Genomic DNA, 20,609 nt, shown 5'->3' on the forward strand with positions numbered 1-20,609 from the left:
TGTGGTATTGTCAACGAGTGTGTGTGTGTGTGGTATTGTCAACGTGTGTGTGTGTGTGGGGTATTGTCAACGAGTGTGTGTGTGTGTGTGTATTGTCAACGTGTGTGTGTGTGTGTGTGTGGTATTGTAAACGTGTGTGTGTGTGTGTGTGGTATTGTAAACGTGTGTGTGTGTGTGGTATTGTCAACGAGTGTGTGTGTGTGTGTGGTGTCAACGAGTGTGTGTGTGTGTGTGTGGTATTGTCAACGAGTGTGTGTGTGGTATTGTCAACGAGTCTGTGTGTGTGTGGTATTGTCAACGAGTCTGTGTGTGTGTGGTATTGTCAACGAGTCTGTGTGTGTGTGTGTGGTATTGTCAACGAGTGTGTGTGTGTGTGTGGTATTGTCAACGAGTGTGTGTGTGTGTGTGGTATTGTCAACGGAGTCTGTGTGTGTGTGTGTGGTATTGTCCAACGAGTCTGTGTGTGTGTGTGTGTGTGGTATTGTCAACGAGTGTGTGTGTGTGGTATTGTCAACGAGTGTGTGTGTGTGTGTGTGTGTGTGGTATTGTCAACGAGTGTGTGTGTGTGTGGGGTATTGTCAACGAGTGTGTGTGTGTGTGTGTGGTATTGTCAACGTGTGTGTGGTTGTGTGTGGTATTGTCAACGGTGTGTGTGTGTGTGTGTGTGGTATTGTCAACGAGTGTGTGTGTGTGTGTATTGTCAACGTGTGTGTGTGTGGGGTATTTGTCAACGAGTGTGGTGTGTGTGTGTGGTATTGTCAACGTGTGTGTGTGTGTGATGGTGTGTGTGTGTATTGTCAACGTGTGTGTGTGTGTGTGTGTGCTTTGCTGTGTGGTGTGTATTGTCAACGTGTGTGTGTGTGTGTGTGTGTGTGTGTATTGTCAACGTGTGTGTGTGTGTGTGTGGTATTGTCAACGTGTGTGTGTGTGTGGTATTGTCAAACGTGTGGGTGTGTGTGTGTGTGTGTGTGTGGTATTGTCAACGAGTGTGTGTTGTGTGGGTGTGGTATTGTCAACAGTAGTGTCGTGTGTGTGTGGTATTGGTCAAACGAGTGTGTGTGTGTGTGGTATTGTCAACGAGTCTGTGTGTGTGTGGTATTGTCAACGAGTCTGTGTGTGTGTGTGTGTGTGTGTGGTACTTTGTCCAACGAGTGTGTGTGTGTGGTGTGGTATTGTCAACGAGTGTGGTGTGTGTGTGGTATTGTCAACGAGTGTGTGTGTGTGTGTGGTATTGTCAACGAGTGTGTGTGTGTGTGTGTGGTATTGTCAACGAGTGTGTGTGGTGTGGTTATTGTAACGAGTGTGGTGTGTGTGGTATTGTCAACGAGTGTGTGTGTGGTGTGTGTGGTATTGTCAACGAGTCTGTGTGTGTGTGTGTGTGTGTGGTATTGTCAACGAGTGTGTGTGTGGTATTGTCAACGAAGTGTGTGTGTGTGGTATTGTCAACGAGTGTGTGTGTGTGTGTGTGTGTGTGGTATTGTCAACGAGTGTGTGTGTGTGTGTGTGTGTGTGGGGTATTGTCAACGAGTGTGTGTGTGTGTGGTATTGTCAACGTGTGTGTGTGTGTGGTATTGTCAACGAGTGTGTGTGTGTGTGTGGTATTGTCAACGAGTGTGTGTGTGTGTGGTATTGTCAACGTGTGTGTGTGTGGGGTATTGTCAACGAGTGTGTGTGTGTGTGTGGTATTGTCAACGAGTGTGTGTGTGTGTGTGGTATTGTAACGTGTGTGTGTGTGTGTGTGTGGTATTGTCAACGTGTGTGTGTGTGTGTGTGTGTGGTATTGTCAACGAGTGTGTGTGTGTGGTATTGTCAACGAGTGTGTGTGTGTGTGTGTGTGGTATTGTCAACGAGTCTGTGTGTGTGTGTGTGTGGTATTGTCAACGTGTGTGTGTGTGTGTGTGTGGTATTGTCAACGAGTGTGTGTGTGTGTGTGTGTGTGTGTGTGTGTGTGTGTGGTATTGTCAACGAGTGTGTGTGTGTGTGTGTGGTATTGTCAACGAGTGTGTGTGTGTGTGTGTGTGTGTTGTGTGTGTGTGTGTGGTATTGTCAACGAGTGTGTGTGTGTGTGTGTGGTATTGTCAACGAGTGTGTGGTGTGTGTGTGTGTGTGGTATTGTCAACGAGTGTGTGTGTGTGGTATTGTCAACGAGTGTGTGTGTGTGTGGTATTGTCAACGAGTGTGTGTGTGTGTGTGTGTGGTATTGTCAACGAGTGTGTGTGTGTGTGTGGTATTGTCAACGAGTTGTGTGTGTGTGTGGTATTGTCAACGTGTGTGTATGTGTGTGTGTGTGTGGTATTGTCAACGAGTGTTTGTGTGTGTGTGTGGTATTGTCAACGTGTGTGTGTGTGTGTGTGTGGTATTGTCAACGTGTGTGTGTGTGTGTGGTATTGTCAACGAGTGTGTGGTATTGTCAACGAGTGTGTGTGTGTGTGGTATTGTCAATGAGTGTGTGTGTGTGGTATTGTCAACGAGTGTGTGTGTGTGTGTGTGTGGTATTGTCAACGAGTGTGTGTGTGTGTGTGGTATTGTCAACGAGTGTGTGTGTGTGGTATTGTCAACGAGTGTGTGTGTGTGTGTGTGGTATTGTCAACAAGTGTGTGTGTGTGGGGTTTTGTCAACGAGTGTGTGTGTGTGGGGTTTTGTCAACGAGTGTGTGTGTGTGGGGTATTGTCAACGAGTGTGTGTGTGTGTGGTATTGTCAACGAGTGTGTGTGTGTGTGTGGTATTGTCAACGAGTGTGTGTGCTTATTTGGTGGTTGCATTCTTTCAAAGACATGAGCCCGTGGCTATGTTTACGCAAAATCTAAATAATGTAGCTAATCCAGTCGTTAACTCCTGAAATACGTGTTACTGTCAGGTGTAAATGATGGGATTCATCTGTGTGGGTGCAAGGCTGAATATGAATAGTCTGTTGGTTATGTTGGTAATTTATCCAGACTTGTTTGTCCACTCACTGATTTGACTGTCTCTGGCTCCTAGGCGTGCCCGCCTGGCTGTCTGTTTCAGTGCTGTGCGTCAAAAGGCCCAGTTGTTTACCCATTAGCAAATGCACTTCACTGAAGAAGAGCGGTGTCTATGCAAACAGGGTGACAAAAAGAAGTTGGAGATGATTTGCCTTGCAAAACCACCCAGCTGCCCTTTAGATGGCTCATTGGCTCCCATGATCAGGTGCAATCTGAACTGGAATCATTTGGATAATTGACCTTCTGTGTGAATACATTAGAATAAATTAATTTTGATTGGCCATGTAGCATTATGAAGAAAGTAGGAATGTTAGGCTTTTATATTCAGCGCTGGTTTGTTGTGCTAGGTCTCGGAGGTGATTATGTATGCAATTCCCTGCTATTATGCATTCCTTCAATTTAAAAAAAAAAGTAATTCTCGCTCAGAGTAGAGCAGGGCACCGCTGTGCTGGCTAAACTCTGCAATGATTGAAAGGCGAAATATCTAAGGATGGTGTATAGTAATCACTGCTCATGTTTTAGAATGTCAGTCCCTGTGTCTGAGAGAGAGACACACGCAGCGGTGGCCAAGTTAGGTTGCTGTGGTAGTAGGTGGCCAATGGTGTGGTTTTATGTTGCTGTTTTAAAGCCATTTCCTATTTCCAATTGTACATATTTTGCCATGGAGCTGACATAAAATGTACTCCGTTATCTTTACCAGATACTTTATTTCTGTTGTTGTATATATCTGTTATTTAAGTTTACACTGAAAACGTTTATCATCCCAAAAAGTATATAGTGAGCTCCAAAAGTATTGAGACATTGGTGCATTTTTTGTTGTTCTTTGCTCCAGCAATGAAATTATACAATAAAATGCACACTGTCAGCTTTAATTAGAGGGTATTGTCATCCATATTGGGTGAACTGTTAATAAATTACAGATATTTTTTTTGTACATAGTTGCCCCCTTCTTATATGCTTAGTGTACAAAACATTAGGAACACCTGCTCTTTCTGTGACACACTGACCAGGTGAATCCAGGTGAAAGCTATGATTCCTTATTGATGTCACCTGTTAAATACACTTCAATCAGTGTAGATGAAGGGGAGAAGACTGGTGAAAGAAGGATTTTTAAGCCTTGAGACATGGAATGTGTATGCGTGCCATTCAGAGGGTGAATGGTCAAGACAAAATATTTAAGTGCCTTTGAACAGGGTATGGTAGTAGTTTCGTGGCGCACCGGCTTGAGTTTGTCAAGAATTGCAACACTTCTACGTTTTTCACGCTCAACCATTTCAAATGTGTATCAAGAAGCGTCCACCATCCAAAGAACATCCAGCCAACTTCAAACAACTGTGGGAAGCATTGGAGTCAACATGGGCCGGCATCCCTGTGGAACGCTTTTGACACTTTGAAGAGTCCGTGACCCAACAAATTGAGGCTGTTCTGAAGGAAAAAGGTGGCTCAACTCAATATTAGGAAGGTGTTCCTAAGGTTTTGTACACATCGTGTATGTATTAAATAGGTCAAAAGGGAAGTATTTGGTCCCATATTCCTAGCACACAATGACTACATCATGCTTGTGACTGTACACATTTATAGGATGCATTTGTTTGTTTTTGTTGTGTTTCAGATTATTTTGTGCCCAATAAAAATCTACGGTTAATGTAGTGTCATTTCGGATGCTACCATGATTACGGATAATCCTGAATGAATCATGAATAATAATGAGTGGGAAAGTTGGAGGCATAAAAATCATGCTGACCTCCCCTCTTATTGTAATGGTGAGAGGTTAGCATGTCTTGCGGGTATAGTATTGGTGCGTCTAACTTTTCTTACATCATTATTCACAATTAATTCAGGACTATCCATAATCATGGTAGCAAACATATTTAGCATGAATTTCTTTAGAGCACATAATAATCTGAAACACAACCAAAACAAACAGCAAATGTATCAAACACATTTGTAGAGTCACAAGCTTGATGTAGTCATTGCCTGCTAAGAATATGGGACCAAATACTTAACGTTTTTCTACTTTAATACACATGTAAGTGAATTTGTCCCAATACTTTTGGTCCCCTAAAATGGGCGGACTATGTACAAAAAGTGCTGTAATTTCTAAACGTTTCACCCGATATGGATGAAAACTTTAACCTCATTGTCATTGTATCATTTCAAAACCAAAACAACAAGTTTCACTGTCCCAATACTTCTGGAGCTGTGTGTGCATTTTGGCAAATTTATAGAAAATTAAATGCAGAAATATCTAATTCACATAAGTATTCACACCCATGACTCAATGCTTTTAAAAGCATCTTTGGCAGCGTTTACAGCTGTGAGTCTTTCTGGATAAGTCTCCGATCTTTCCACACCTAGATTGTGCAACATTTTCCCATTATTCTTTTCAACATTCTTCAAGCTCGGGCAAATTGGTTGTTGATCATTGCTAGACCATTTTCAGGTCTTAACATAGATTTTCAAATAGATTTCATTCAAAACTGTAACGTGTCCACTGAGGAATATTCACTGTCTTCTTGGTAAGCAACTCCATTGTAGATTTGTCCTTGTGTGTTAGGTTATTGCCCTGTTGAAATGTTGAAATGAATTAATCTCTTATTGTCTGCTATTCATTGTCTGCTATTCATTGTCTGCTTTTTTTAACCCACCTACCAATAGGTTTTTTCTTGTTTGTGAGGAATTGGAAAGCCTCCCTGGTCTTTGTGGTTGAATCTGTATTTGAAATTCACTGCTCGACTGAGGGACCTTACAGATAATTGTATGTGTGGGGTACAGTGATGAAGTAGTCATTCAAAAATCATGTTAAACACTGTTATTGCAGACTGAGTGAGTCCATGCAACCTATGACGTGACTTGTTCATTAAGTATTTACTCCTGAACTTATTTAGGCTTGCCATAACAAAGGGGTTGATTACTTATTGACTAAAGACATTTCAGCTTTTCATTTTTATTTTATTTGTAAAAATGTTGTAAAACATCATTCCACTTTGACGTTATTGTGTGTAGGCCAGTGACAGGATGTGACAGGATGTGACACCGTCACTGCTAAATGTTTACAGGGGAACACTGAAGGGCTGTGTTTGTGTGGCTGTCTGTTTTTTCCCTTTCCAGTCTAATCTAGACATTGCTGACTTCCATCATACAGTAGTGCTTTGAATGGAGGAATACTGTGTGTATGTCTGCACACGTGGCCCTGCATATCTCTGTTGTTCCCTTGTCATCCCTCAATGATCGACAGCCGTTAACCCTTGGTGAAGGGGTTGAGAAATGTTTATGTTTGCCTGTCAGCGGTGAGATGCCGCCCTCTCGGGATGAATAATAGGCCTGTTTTACAGTGTCCGCATTTCTCAAATCTAATGCATAGCGTCATGGCAGCTCTGTGTGTGTGTGTGTGTGTGTGTGTGTGTGTGTGTGTGTGTGTGTGTGAGAGAGAGAACATGCACAAGATCCCGAGGTGAGCAGCAGGAAATGAGTTCTACATCCCTGGCTGACAACGTCCCCTGCCAGTACTGGTCTCTGTGCTCCCTTCTCTCACTCCTGTGCCGTCTGCCTGCTGCCAGTCTTCCTCTCTCATTGTCTTGTCTTTCATGTCATCCCCCTGTTGCCCACTCTTTTCCTCCTGTCTGCCCCTATTTCTGTGAACATTTGACCTCAAGTGTTGTCCCACTTAATCTCTCTCACTACTCTTCTCATATTTGGCTAATATTAGCCCTTCTGCACTTTCACTTTAGAATGCTTGCGTTCTTCTTCAGGACATATTGACAGTCGATATATTTCCCATGAAACTATTCTAGTGTCAAATGTCTAACCCTCCAGCCTGGATAACTGATGCTAATTTTGGCTTTGGGTCTAGAGCCATTTGGTGTTCACCTATTTCTGTCCTCCCATCTGATTTTTTTTTAAACAATGGATGGCAAAACGCTGAAGGATTTGAAAGAGGGCCGTTCGACAGACGGCACCATGAGATATGCCCACTGCCTCTGTGTTATAATCAGCACTTCAATCCCTACAACAAAGACACTATCCAACGCAGTGCCATCTCCATGACAAAGGCATAGGTGAAGTGCACTTCACCGTCTGCTACAAAGTCAGGTTCCAGACTTGATGAGGCCCCCAGGGGCCCTTGTGCATGGCCTCTGAGCATCCAGTGCATGCTTTTGGCTGCTGATGGGCCTGGTAGCATAGGGAGAATATGAATGATGTGGCCTGGGGAAGGGCAGTGTAATGGGAGAAAGATCAGAGGCTGGGGCTGTGATGGTGCAGTCAGGATGGGATAGATGGGGGTGCAGAAGTACAAATTGGAATTGGTTTATTGGGTTGGTCTAACGCTGCTTGAATATAATAATGAGACACTCCAATGTCATCGGGAGTATTTACTCCACTTTATCCCTGGTCTCTTCCCTATATGTCAGTCATGCATAACGGGTGACTGTCTACCATAATCGGCCCTATTGTGTCAACAGATGAAATGCCGTGCTCCACCATGATGTCTATCCCCTACCACAACCTTCAGAAATCTGTCTGTTGTCTGTATACTGGTAGAGCACTTATTATTACTCATTGATTCTGAAGGATTCAACATTCGATAAGTAAAGACAAATATGAATGTAAGGTTTTATAACATACAACCCATTTTGAGTGTGTGTGTGTCTGTATGCTGGAGTGTATTGCTGCGTGTTTAAACCTGTGGTTAAAGTCTGAGTTTTCTTACTGTATTGTCCTCCTTAAGGTGTATGTAACTGTAAGTGTCAGAGAGAGGCTTCAATAAACCTCCACTGTTTGATGAAACGGAGGGAAACTGAAACATACAAAATAATTAAATTGCTGATATAGCTCAGCCTAATAAATAAATGCTCAATAGACCTGATAGATATAGCCACAGTGTACAATACAATGCTTAGACAATAAACAAAAAAAACATTTCCTGCATAAAAAAAAGAAGCACAATCTTGTTAGCTACTTTGTGTTGGCCATATTGACGAGTGTGTTGAAAAAAGAACGAGTGTCTGAGTGAAAGTACGGCCGTACTCATTGGGTGATGGGTTCCCCCCCCCCCCCCCCCCCCCCCGCGCTCTGTCACGAGCGAAACCTTGAGCCGGAAATGACCAGCTCTGGTATCAATTCACAGGGAATGTCCCCCCATCCACCCCCCTTACTTTCACTTCCATTCTCCACCTTCGCCTCTCCTGGCTCGCCGCAAACTCATTTCTGACTTGATTGGTTTCTTCAGCGAAGAGAGGAGAAGCGTGCTGGCTGTGCCTAGGCAAGTTCACGTGGCAGGGGGGCCTGAGGAACAGAAGGACATCTTCAGATTTCACAGCACAGGGACAGCTGGATGTCACAGGAGAGAGAGAGAGTGGACATATTGTATAGGATAAGACATGTTGTTTGATTTTGTATTATGTCAGTGTTAGGTCATGTCAGGGCTCAACAAACGTGTTGACATTCATGCTTCTTGGTATCTAGTGAAGACAAATGCAATGAATGGTTTCCAATGTATGTCATGACATTGATTGTCACCTTCCCTGGAAAGTGCTTGGTTTTTCCAGGAAAAGGAAATGGATTTGGAAGAAATTAGAGAATGGTGCTGTACAGAATCATATAACTTCTTCTACAACCAGTTTTCTAACTACAGTTTCCATACTTTACTATATGCAAATACCTTCTAAATGGCATTTGCACACATTTGTTTATCTAAAGTATTACTCAGAGGGACAGTGTTTGCAGTGTATATATGCAGTTAACCCTGTAAAAGATGCAGTAAAGCTATCTTTCCCTGTGTCGGTAGAGATGTCCCCCATCCATCGATCAAATCAAACTATTTGTCACATGTACCGAATACAACAAGTGTAGACCTTACAGTGAAAGGCTTACTGACAAGCCCTTAACCAACAGTGCAGTTCAAGAAAGAGTTGAGGAAAGTAACACAATAAAATAACAATAACGAGGCTTCCCAGGAGGTACCGGTACAGTCAGTGTGTGGGGGTACAGGTCATTTGTACATGTAGGTAGGGGTGAAGTGACGATGTATAGATAATAAACAGTGAGAAGCAGCAGTGTACATAACAAATGGAGGGGGGGGGGGGGGGGTCAATGTAAATAGTCTGGTGGCCAGTCTTATGGCTTGGGGGTAGAAGCTGTTAAGGAACCTTTTGGTCCTAGACTTGGCGCTCCGTACCGCTTGCCGTACCGCTTGCCGTGCGTTAGCAGAGAACCTTGTGTGACTTGGGTGACTGGAGTCTGTCAATTGTTTGGGCCTTCCTCTGACACCGCCTAGTATATAGGTCCTGGATGGCAGGAAGCTTGGCCCCAGTGACGTACTGGGCCGTGCGCACTACCCTCTGCCTTACGGTCAGATGCCGAGCAGTTGCCATACCAGGTGGTGATGCAAATGGTCAGGATGCACTCGATGGTGCAGCTGTAGGACTTTTTGAGGATCTGGGGACCCATGCCAAATATTTTCAGTCTTCTGAGAGGGCAAAGGTGTTGTCGTGCCCTCTTCACGACTGTCTTGGTGTGTTTGGACCGTGTGGACATCAAGGAACTTGAAAGTCTCTGGCAGTTGTCAGTTGCAGAGGGTTCCTTAACATGAAGTGAAAATTCAGATGGTGGTGTCAAGATGTCTGTTTGTGAGCAGGCTTCTTTGACATAATGCTCCATCTCTTTCACTTTGGGCGAGGAGGAGCTGTCATGCTTCAACAGGCTAGATAATTATTTCCCTCTTATCCTGCTTCGCCAGGCTCAATCCCAGCATTCAATAGGAGCCACGACCCGCACTGCACCTCGCCGCCCTTCTCCCTCTCTCCATCTCTCCCTTTCTCCTTCTCTCTCTCTCCATCTCCCCTGGCCCAGTGCCAGAGGAGTAGCACACCACAGGGAATGCATTTGCAGGGAGAAAAAATAGCCCTTAGATTTGACAAGATGGTGCCAAAATAGAAAGCCAGAAGGATACAAAGAAGAACTACATCAAATGAACTGTCTTATCGTCCAGGCCAAATTGCAGTTTGTTGAACTAAACACACACGTACATATGCTATTTAATATGCAGGCTGTGTATGCGTGTTGTATGCCTGACCATGTATGTGTTGTGACCTCAGAAGTAACAGTAATCTGTGTTTTTGGGTAGAACTGGGAGCCCCATTTCTACTTTATATGGTGATGTCTTAGCCTATTGAAGGAATAGGGGAAGTGGCTCTTCCAAACTGTTGTGCTCACCTATCAGAACCTATCCGAATTGGCTCTGTTAACACTAAAGGGGTGTGTCCTGTGGGAGGACGTGGGGACCTAAATAGAATTGGGCCCCATCCCACAACAGAAAACTGCTCATTTGAAGATGGAGGATTAGTGCCTATAGGCCCCGTCTTAATTTGGAAAGGCTGCATATTAACCTTTAACCCCTAGGCTGGGCACTGCAGCCCTGTGGAGGAGCAGGAATAAACAGGCCAGGACCAGCAGGCCTGTCAGAGGAGGCTGCTGTCACCAGATAAAGCAGAACAATGCCCTTAATAGGCCACAGAGAGACCAAGGAGTTCCAAACATTTCTGCACAATTTGCTAGGTTGTAACAAAGGGAGAGAGTTTATTCTGACAGATTAGCAGTGGTCAATAGTGGTAGACTGCTGTTAGTGTGAAGCACAATGCTAAATGTGTGTCGGAGTGATAATTCAGCAGTACACACTCACCACAGGGATCACTGCAGCAGCCAGACCAAATACAATGCTGGTTAGTTAAAATGAACGGTTGGAAATACGTTTTTAGGTGTTGACAAGTCTATAGGGGAGAATAGTATGGTTTCTTATGTCTATTTTGTAGGTATCAAACGGGTAGAATTTTGACTTGTGGGGTTATAATGTTGTGTGTTTACTAGTATCACCTGTCAGTGATGGTAATCATGACATTCATCCTCTGTGTGTTGAACATAAAATATAAATGTGTTTTATAAAATGCATTGACACTCTGGGGAAATGCCAGTTCCTCTGTCAGTGTAGAATCTTCCAGGCTACTTTTCATGTCTTAAATGCAGTTAGCAGGCTGGATAATAGAGTCTGAAAAGACTGTTTCTCCAGTGAAGCCCTTTCCCAGTTGTGAAAGGGCCTTGACAGGGTATTGGAGCGGTGGCTGTTATGATCCTGTTATGTTTAATCATTCACTGGACCAGAAAGTACTCCTCATACGGTAAAGGCACCAAGGTTCTCAAAGGATCCTGGTACAATATGCTTTATTCCTTTCTGCTCTGCACCGAATCAAGAAATAGCATATGTTTATCCTAACTCAAATGGTAATGTTTCCAAAGCGGCTCCTGTATCACGGGGGTAATCAGAGAATAGTACAATGTACTCTGATCTTAGAGGTCTGGGAGGTTTAGGATTGCGTCACAGTGGATTTGAATTGATCTTTAGTGTGATGGTTAGAGTTTGAGTCTGCTCTGGTATCGGCTGGATCACATTTAAAATGGACTTTTGATTGAAAGCAATTGAACTAAAGGGATTAACCCTAACTTTACTCCAATTCACTTCTGCCATTAATCAGTGTGACATTTAAAGGCTCAGGTCTACGGTGGCGATGTTCTGTGGTTCTACTGCAGCGCCTAGTCTCTTAAGTCATCAGTACAGTATATAAAGTCGTGGCCAAAAGTTATGAGAATGACACAAATATTAATTTCCACAAAGTTTGCTGCTTAAGTGTCTTTAGATATTTTTGTCAGATGTTACTATGGAGTATAATAAGTATAATTACAAGCATTTCATAAGTGTCAAAGGCTTTTATTGACAATTACATGAATTTGATGCAAAGAGTCAATATTTGCGGTGTTGACCCTGCAATCCGCCCTGGCATGCTGTCAATTAACTTCTGGGCCACATCCTGACTCATGGCAGCCCATTCTTGCATAATCAATGCTTGTAGTTTGTCAGAAGTTATGGGTTTTTGTTTCTCCACCCGCCTCTTGAGGATTGACCACAAGTTCTCAATGGGATTAAGGTCTGGGGAGTTTCCTGGCCATGGACAACAAAATATCGATGTTTTGTTCCCAGAGCCACTTAGTTCTCACTTTTGCCTTATGGTAAGGTGCTCCATCATGCTAGAAAAAGCTTTGTTCGTCACCAAACTGTTCCTGGATGGTTGGGAGAAGTTGCTCTCGGAGGATGTGTGTGTACTATTCTTTATTCATGGCTATGTTCTTAGGCAAAATTGTGAGTGAGCCCACTCCCTTGGCTGAGAAGCAACCCCACACATGAATGGTGTCAGGATGCTTTACTGTTGGCATGACACAGGACTTATGGTAGCGCTCACCTCTTTTCCGGACGACAAGCTTTTTTCCGGATGCCCCAAATAATCAGAAAGGGGATTCATCAGAAGAAATGACTTGTCCTCAGCAGTCCAATCCCTGTACCTTTTGCATAATATCAGTCTGTCCCTGATGTTTTTCCTGGAGAGAAGTGGCTTCTTTTCTGCCCTTCTTGACACCAGGCTAACCTCCAAAAGTATTCGCCTCACTGTGCGTGCAGATGCACTCACACCTGCCTGCTGCCATTCCTGAGCAAGCTCTACTGGTGGTGCCCAGATCCCGCAGCTGAATCAACTTTAGGAGACGGTCCTGGCGCTTGCTGGACTTTCTTGGGCGCCCTGAAACTCTCTTCACAACAATTGAACCCCTCTCCTTGAAGTTCTTGATGATCTGATAAATGGTTGATTTAGGTGCAATCCTACTGGCAGCAATATCCTTGTCTGTGAAGCCCTTTTTGTGCGTCAATGATGACATCACGTGTTTCCTTGCAGGTAACCATATTTGACAGAGGAAGAACAATGATTCCAAGCACCACCCTCCTTTTGAAGCTTCCAGTCTGTTATTCGATCTCAATCAGCATGACAGTGATCTCCAGCCTTGTCCTCGTCAACACTCACACCTGTGTTAACGAGAGAATCACTGACATGACGTCAGCTGGTCCTTTTGTGGCAGGACTGAAATGCAGTGGAAATGTTTTGGGGGGATTCAGTTCATTTGCATGGAAAAGAGGGACTTTGGAATGAATTGCAATTCATCTGATCACTCTTCATAACATTCTGGAGTATATGCTAATTGCTATCATACAAACTGAGGCAGCAGACTTTGAAAATTAAGATTTGTGTCATTCTCAAAACTTTTGGCCACAACTGTAGGCCTGGCAAATATGTAGTACACATTCAGGTGCAAAATGGCTGTTGTGCATCACCCAGGTGCAACACATTGGTGGTGGATATGTCAAGTTACCCCCTCACAGTATAAAGCTCATTGAAGCTTGATGTGAAGTAACATGTTGGCAAAAGAGCTTTCTGAATGTGGTATTGTATTATCTTCATCCAGTTCATGAACACAGAGGATACCAGGAGCTTCGCTGTGTGTTTTAGACTTTAAAGTGCTCATGGTGGTGTCGTGTGACTGCTGGTGGTCATGTGTGCTTACCTAGTGTATCGCCTACTTAGTGTATCGCCTCTGTAACCCACAGCATTGCTTTTCAGCTTTCTATTCTACCTCTGTGGTTAGTAACTGAGGGAGTCACAGTGTTCTGGATTTGTGTTTCATTGTTACTTCACTCAGTACGACAGTGGTTTTACAGTTTCTTTCGCCCACGCTCGGGGTCCTGAGATGTTCTGTGTGTAGCTGAACAATAGATATTTGGTTTGCAATCTCAACATTAGAATCAAGCTGTGATAACAATTAATGTTTTTATTTAACCTTTATTTTAACTAGGCAAGTCAGTTATGAACAAATTCTGATTTTACAATGACAGACAAAATGCCTCCTGAGGGAAAGGGGGCTGGGAATAAAAATACAAATGCATGTAATAACAATCTAGGATTAAACACACATCACAACAAGAGAGACAACACAATATTACATAAAGAGTCCTAAGACAACAACACAGCATGGCAGCAACACAACACACAGCATGGCAGCAACACAACACACAGCATGGCAGCAACACAACACACAGCATGGCAGCAACACAACACACAGCATGGCAGCAACACAACACACAGCATGGCAGCAACACAACACACAGCATGGCAGCAACACAACACACAGCATGGCAGCAACACAACACACAGCATGGCAGCAACACAACACGCAGCATGGCAGCAACACAACACGCAGCATGGCAGCAACACAACACGCAGCATGGCAGCAACACAACACACAGCATGGCAGCAACACAACACGCAGCAACACAACACGCAGCATGGCAGCAACACAACACACAGCATGGCAGCAACACAACACGCAGCATGGCAGCAACACAACACGCAGCATGGCAGCAACACAACACGCAGCATGGCAGCAACACAACACGCAGCATGGCAGCAACACAACACGCAGCATGGCAGCAACACAACACGCAGCATGGCAGCAACACAACACACAGCATGGCAGCAACACAACACGCAGCAACACAACACGCAGCATGGCAGCAACACAACACACAGCATGGCAGCAACACAACACGCAGCATGGCAGCAACACAACACGCAGCATGGCAGCAACACAACACGCAGCATGGCAGCAACACAACACGCAGCATGGCAGCAACACAACACGCAGCATGGCAGCAACACAACACGCAGCATGGCAGCAACACAACACGCAGCATGGCAGCAGCACAACACGCAGCATGGCAGCAGCACAACACGCAGCATGGCAGCAGCACAACACGCAGCATGGCAGCAACACAACACACAGCATGGCAGCAACACAACACACAGCATGGCAGCAGCACAACACACAGCATGGCAGCAACACAACACAGACAACGGCAAGAAGACAGCAATACATCATGCAAAGTAGCCACTTAGCCTAACATCTCAAATCTTTCTGTTGCAACCATAAAAAAGACAGTGTGGCAAAAATGTATCCCCTTTACATGGGTTGGGGGGCTGGGAGTCTTTTCCCCGTGTTTTTGAATTCCGAAACTCCACTGAGGTAAAGCCATAAAATAATGATATAAAATGTTTTTACTTGCATGCTAGCATACATAAATCATGTCTGATGTATCATTTACTATACGTAGATGTCATAAAGAGACGCATGAATGGTAAAAATGCAGTGCTACTCAATAGAGCCGGGACTGAAAAATGTACTGCTGATAGCAACAGAATAGGGCTTGTTGTACTGGGCTCCAGAACCAGCGTCTCTATTGCCCCCCAGTGTTGAGGAGACTGAATAGCAGGACATTCACAAGTTTGACGCTGGATCGTTACCCAAGCAACCCTGAGTTGTGACCTGTCAATCAGCCCCTAGCGTTCATGGGAAACTTAAATCGTTCTGTGTGTTGCCAGAAACAGACAAAACCACAGGGTGAAGGTAAGATTGTGAGATGTGCTTGTCTTACTGAACACAATTTCTATTGTTGTATTGTCCACAAGTGTTGTCACTATAAACCACACTGGGGAGCCACCAAAGTGGTTCACAAGTCAGATCATGGGCATTGATTAGGTTTGCTTGAGTGGCATTTTATAAGGTTATACGAGTGGGATATGTATGTTGATGCATAGATATACCCTTCCCAATGTGGTGTCCTCAGAGTATAGCTAGATCATCTAATGATCTACAGGGAGAGATCAATGGCAGGGCTAAGGTTCAGCAGAGAGCCTGGAGTATTGACAGATCTCACCCACCAGAAGCCAGTGTCCCCACTCTGTCTGTCTCTCTCTCACACTCTTTCTCTCCCTAGCTCGCTGTATCTCTTCCTTTCTAGTGCTATCTCCTCTGTCTCTCTCTCCCTCCTTCTCTGTGATTTTTGTCTGAATATAATGCTGTGACTGGGCAGAAGCAGTGCCGGGATTAAACTAGTCTGTGCCTGGGGCGAGAGCTACCCAGGGCCAAGGGGAACACACACTCACACCCCCAGGCTGTGGAGGTAACATGGACCTTTAGAAAGGAACACTCAGGCCCTGCTTCAGATGTAACCTAGCAGGATGTAAGGCAGACAGTGGAACTGTTTTATATAACCAATGAAGCTGTCTGTCTCACACCAGCTCTCTCACTCACTCTGCCTCTCACTCACTGTAGACTGAATGTTCTATGGAGAACCAATATGTTGTGTGTGTGTGTGTGCACGCGTCTTTGTGACAGGGCTGTCCCTGTGTTATTGGTGATGGCGCTGTGTCTCTAATAGTGTGGTATCAGTCACAGATGACAGTAATGAACAACACAGCCACCTGAGGACTGCTTCTCCTTGGAGAATGACAGCTGCTCCACATTAATATGGCTGTCTGACACGCACACACGTACAGTGTTGTAGTGTGTCCTCAAAGAGGACATATACAATGGCGAAGATGAAATGTTTACTGCCTTAATGCACGAATAACAGACAACAAACGTCAATGGAATTCTTCGTCAGTCTGTTCACATTACATTCATAACAGGGGTCACTATGGCAAACAGTCTTGCATTTGTTTGATACACACGCAGATCTCTAGATTTCAGCGATGTGGCCCTAAGAGATTGAACGGCCTGTTCCCCTTAGTGCAGTCTATTGTATGAAGTATCATGGGCATCCCTAATATCTCTCTACACGCCCCTGATCCTGTTTCTCTGTGTGTAAACATCATTACCACACACACACACCACTCTCGTTCTTTCTCTCTTTCTCGATCTCTCTCACGCACACAGACACACGCGCCGTTCACACACGGCAGCGTTTACAGATGAGCAGAGATTATAAACAAACATGCAGGATTAATCCTGTCTACCCACAACTGCCCAGGGTAATTACTGTGTTATGTGTTAGTGTAATCACCCTGCCTCGCCAGACATCACACAGTCTGTCCTGAGTTTGACTGTTTTATTCTTTGTGTGCTCTTTCACAGTACTGTATACATTTTTGGTACATCAATATGTGCAATACTGATTATTGGGGTCTGTACAGCTTAGAATAACAGTATAGTACTGTATAAATCTGAATGTTTCCTCCTTTAGGACTATATTAAAACTATTTCCTGTTGTCTGTGCCACAGGTGGAAGCCATCCTGGTGAACATCTTCGGGGGCATTGTCAACTGTGCCATCATTGCCAACGGTATCACCAAGGCTTGCCGTGAGCTGGAGCTCAAAGTTCCCCTGGTTGTCAGGCTGGAAGGTGGGTACAGTACAGGTGGTGCTACAACCACAACTCTACACCCTACCTACACACTGTTTGACTGTTCTACACACTACCACCCACGTGCTCTATCTGTACTCAACTCCATATTTATTTCACTACTCTTTACCTCTCCTCCACTCTTGTGTCACATGCATCACTTCCTGCATTTCTTGCACCTTAGCACTTTCTATGAATGGTCTGTGTTATTTCACACGGGTCTCATTCTCTCCATCTTATTTTTGAATTCGGTGCAGTAAGCTACTCCCGTTTTAAGTAAGTTATTTTAGAACGACCTCTTTCTCATATGACAGTCCAGTGTGGTCCTCTTACTGGTGAGGAAGACAATCCATTTATCACGTGTGTCACGTTCAGCAGAGCTTGTTAGCGACGACGACCAGAATAACAATGGAGACGGCGTTGATTGGGTCGCCTCTCACCTGCGTATGCTAATAAGGCAGTATTGCCGTGCGTTACGGTGTGTCGCTATGACACCTGGGCGTTGCAGAGGGACCCAGCTGGTCATTAGGATAATTGGCAGGAAACAGCTGACTGGCCTTGTCCAGAGAAAGAGCAGGGGACTCTCTCCATTAGCTCACAGCACTCCATTTGTCTCTCACGTCCCCATGCTTTTTAGGTCAGCACTACTGTTCCTGGGACACAACCAGGCCAGTTACAATAAGGTAAGTCTACAAATACTGTACGGGCAGTTTAGCATTCTTTGAAAATGAGGAAAGGACCAACTGTGTACGTATTGGCCATGCTAAAATGTAGACAAATACAGGTTACCTTTTGTTTTGTTGGAAAGTCTAGGAACTAGTGGCAGTTACTATACAAACCCGGCTTCTTTTTGTTTGGACACAGTGCTAAGAGGCAGGTTATTGGGTTAAAGGTAAACTGCACTCTCCTAAACCGCGTGTGTTTCTTCCAGTGCTAAGTAAGAAGTGCAGCAGCCATTACTGAAGCTCAATGGAAAGTTGTCTTTTGGGTGTGGTTTAATGGTTTAATGTGGGTGTTTCTTGGGTGTGTCTTTGCCATTCAATTACAACAAGCAAACAACGGCAGTAACGCCAGTACCCCATTCTGTACAAATGTGCGCAACCGCAACATTCATACGTGGCTACAAAGAAAACGAATGGGACTGTAGCGACTGTGTTGACGTCAAAATCTGGGGTGTGAACTACGTTTCTATTCATGCATTGATCGACATGGTAATGGCTCTATAGTATTGGAGAAAAGTTGAAAAAAAACTGACCCTCCGTTACATCTTGACGTGTCATGCCGTAACGTACAGCACGCATAAAACCACTATTTCTGTCTTACAATCTCTCTCCACCAGGTGTAGCACTTCTATCATCCTTTAAAAACAAGAAATGGACAGTGACGGGGGTAAGGGGGGATACCTAGTCATTTTTTGCGTCATCATTGCATGCGATCATCATTCTCAAAGCCGCTGTTTACTTCTAAGATCACTCTGCACCGCCCTAAAAACCCGATTCAAATTCGACACAAACCTTCAAATAGGTATGTAATGAAACATTTATATAAACTCTTTATAGTGTGCGATAAGTTGGATAGATCGAGTGAAAAAAAAGCTATTTTCCCACACGACATCTCTTCTTCTCACTATCACGCATTAGTTTCGCTTCCCCACCCGCCATTTTTAAAAAGACCCGACAGGGCTCATTGTCTTGTTGAATTATGCAGAAACGGGCAGCGTCGGGTCATGTAATTGATGCTGTTGGAAAGGGGAGCAATTGTGCTTTACAATGGTATTGACATTACAGTTGATCTGGAAATATTTTGTTTCTGGGGGAGCTAAAATAAGGGCAATTGTACTGACCAAGGCGATGTACGAGTTTACGTTAGTGAGTAACTTAGTAACAATGAGGTAAGCTAAGCTAGTTCTGCTAAGGAGAGAGGTTTTGAAGTTGACATGTACAGCTCTCTGTCTGTCTAACCACACTGACATGCACAGCTCTCTGTCTGTCTAACCACACTGACCTGTACAGCTCTCTGGGTGAGGTTCTGTCTTCAAGTCTCCAGTGGGGTGATGAAGTCCCTTCTATCTATGTAATGTATTACAGGTTATGGACAGGTGCAGTCAGGTGGAAGGAGGGGTGGAGTGTATCACACTTCATCCTGGATACGACAGAGTTTGCCTCAATCCATGGGTCCAGCAGGCAACTGTAACTACAGGCAGAGTTCAGTAACTACAGGCAGAGTTCAGTAACTACAGGCAGAGTTCAGTAACTACAGGCAGAGTTCAGTAACTACAGGCAGAGTTCAGTAACTACAGGCAGAGTTCAGTAACTACAGGCAGAGTTCAGTAACTACAGGCAGAGTTCAGTAACTACAGGCAGAGTTCAGTAACTACAGGCAGAGTTCAGTAACTACAGGCAGAGTTCAGTAACTACAGGCAGAGTTCAGTAACTACAGGCAGAGTTCAGTAACTACAGGCAGAGTTCAGTAACTACAGGCAGAGTTCAGTAACTACAGGCAGAGTTCAGTAACTACAGGCAGAGTTCAGTAACTACAGGCAGAGTTCAGTAACTACAGGCAGAGTTCAGTAACTACAGGCAGAGTTCAGTAACTACAGGCAGAGTTCAGTAACTACAGGCAGAGTTCAGTAACTACAGGCAGAGTTCAGTAACTACAGGCAGAGTTCAGTAACTACAGGCAGAGTTCAGTAACTACAGGCAGAGTTCAGTAACTACAGGCAGAGTTCAGTAACTACAGGCAGAGTTCAGTAACTACAGGCAGAGTTCAGTAACTACAGGCAGAGTTCAGTAACTACAGGCAGAGTTCAGTAACTACAGGCAGAGTTCAGTAACTACAGGCAGAGTTCAGTAACTACAGGCAGAGTTCAGTAACTACAGGCAGAGTTCAGTAACTACAGGCAGAGTTCAGTAACTACAGGCAGAGTTCAGTAACTACAGGCAGAGTTCAGTAACTACAGGCAGAGTTCAGTAACTACAGGCAGAGTTCAGTAACTACAGGCAGAGTTCAGTAACTACAGGCAGAGTTCAGTAACTACAGGCAGAGTTCAGTAACTACAGGCAGAGTTCAGTAACTACAGGCAGAGTTCAGTAACTACAGGCAGAGTTCAGTAACTACAGGCAGAGTTCAGTAACTACAGGCAGAGTTTCCTTCAGGAGTAATATGAGATGAGTGCCATTTCTGAACGTACACAATGTACAAAACATTAAGGACACCTTCCTAATATTGAGTTGCACCCCCACTTTTGCCCTGAAACAGCCTCAATTCGTCAAGGCACGGACGCAAGGTGTCGAAAGCATTTCGCAGGGATGCTGGCCCGTGTTGACTTCAAAGCTTCCCACAGTTGTGTCAAGTTGGCTGGATGTTCTTTGCGTGGTGGGCACCTACCATACCCCTTTCAAAGGCACTTCAACTTTTTTTATCACTCTGAATGGTACACATACAAAATCCATGTCTCAATTGTCTCAAAGCTTAAAAATCCTTCTTTAACCTGTCTCCTCCCCTTTGTCTACACTGATTTGAAGTGGATTTAAC

The 20,609-nt window shown here is 44.3% G+C and overlaps 1 protein-coding gene across 1 annotated transcript in view; it reads left to right on the forward strand.

Annotated features, from left to right (window-relative positions):
• Window positions 1-20,609, forward strand: part of LOC109891006 (succinate--CoA ligase [GDP-forming] subunit beta, mitochondrial) — a 151,476-nt gene that overhangs the window by 122,931 nt on the left and 7,936 nt on the right. The window contains exon 10 of the mRNA XM_020483239.2: window positions 16,955-17,075. Within this exon, the coding sequence (XP_020338828.1) occupies window positions 16,955-17,075 (121 nt within the window). The remainder of the gene's footprint in view (window positions 1-16,954; window positions 17,076-20,609) is intronic.

The sequence above is a fragment of the Oncorhynchus kisutch genome, linkage group LG5 (assembly GCF_002021735.2).
Source record: "Oncorhynchus kisutch isolate 150728-3 linkage group LG5, Okis_V2, whole genome shotgun sequence".
Taxonomy (NCBI): Eukaryota; Metazoa; Chordata; class Actinopteri; order Salmoniformes; family Salmonidae; genus Oncorhynchus; species Oncorhynchus kisutch.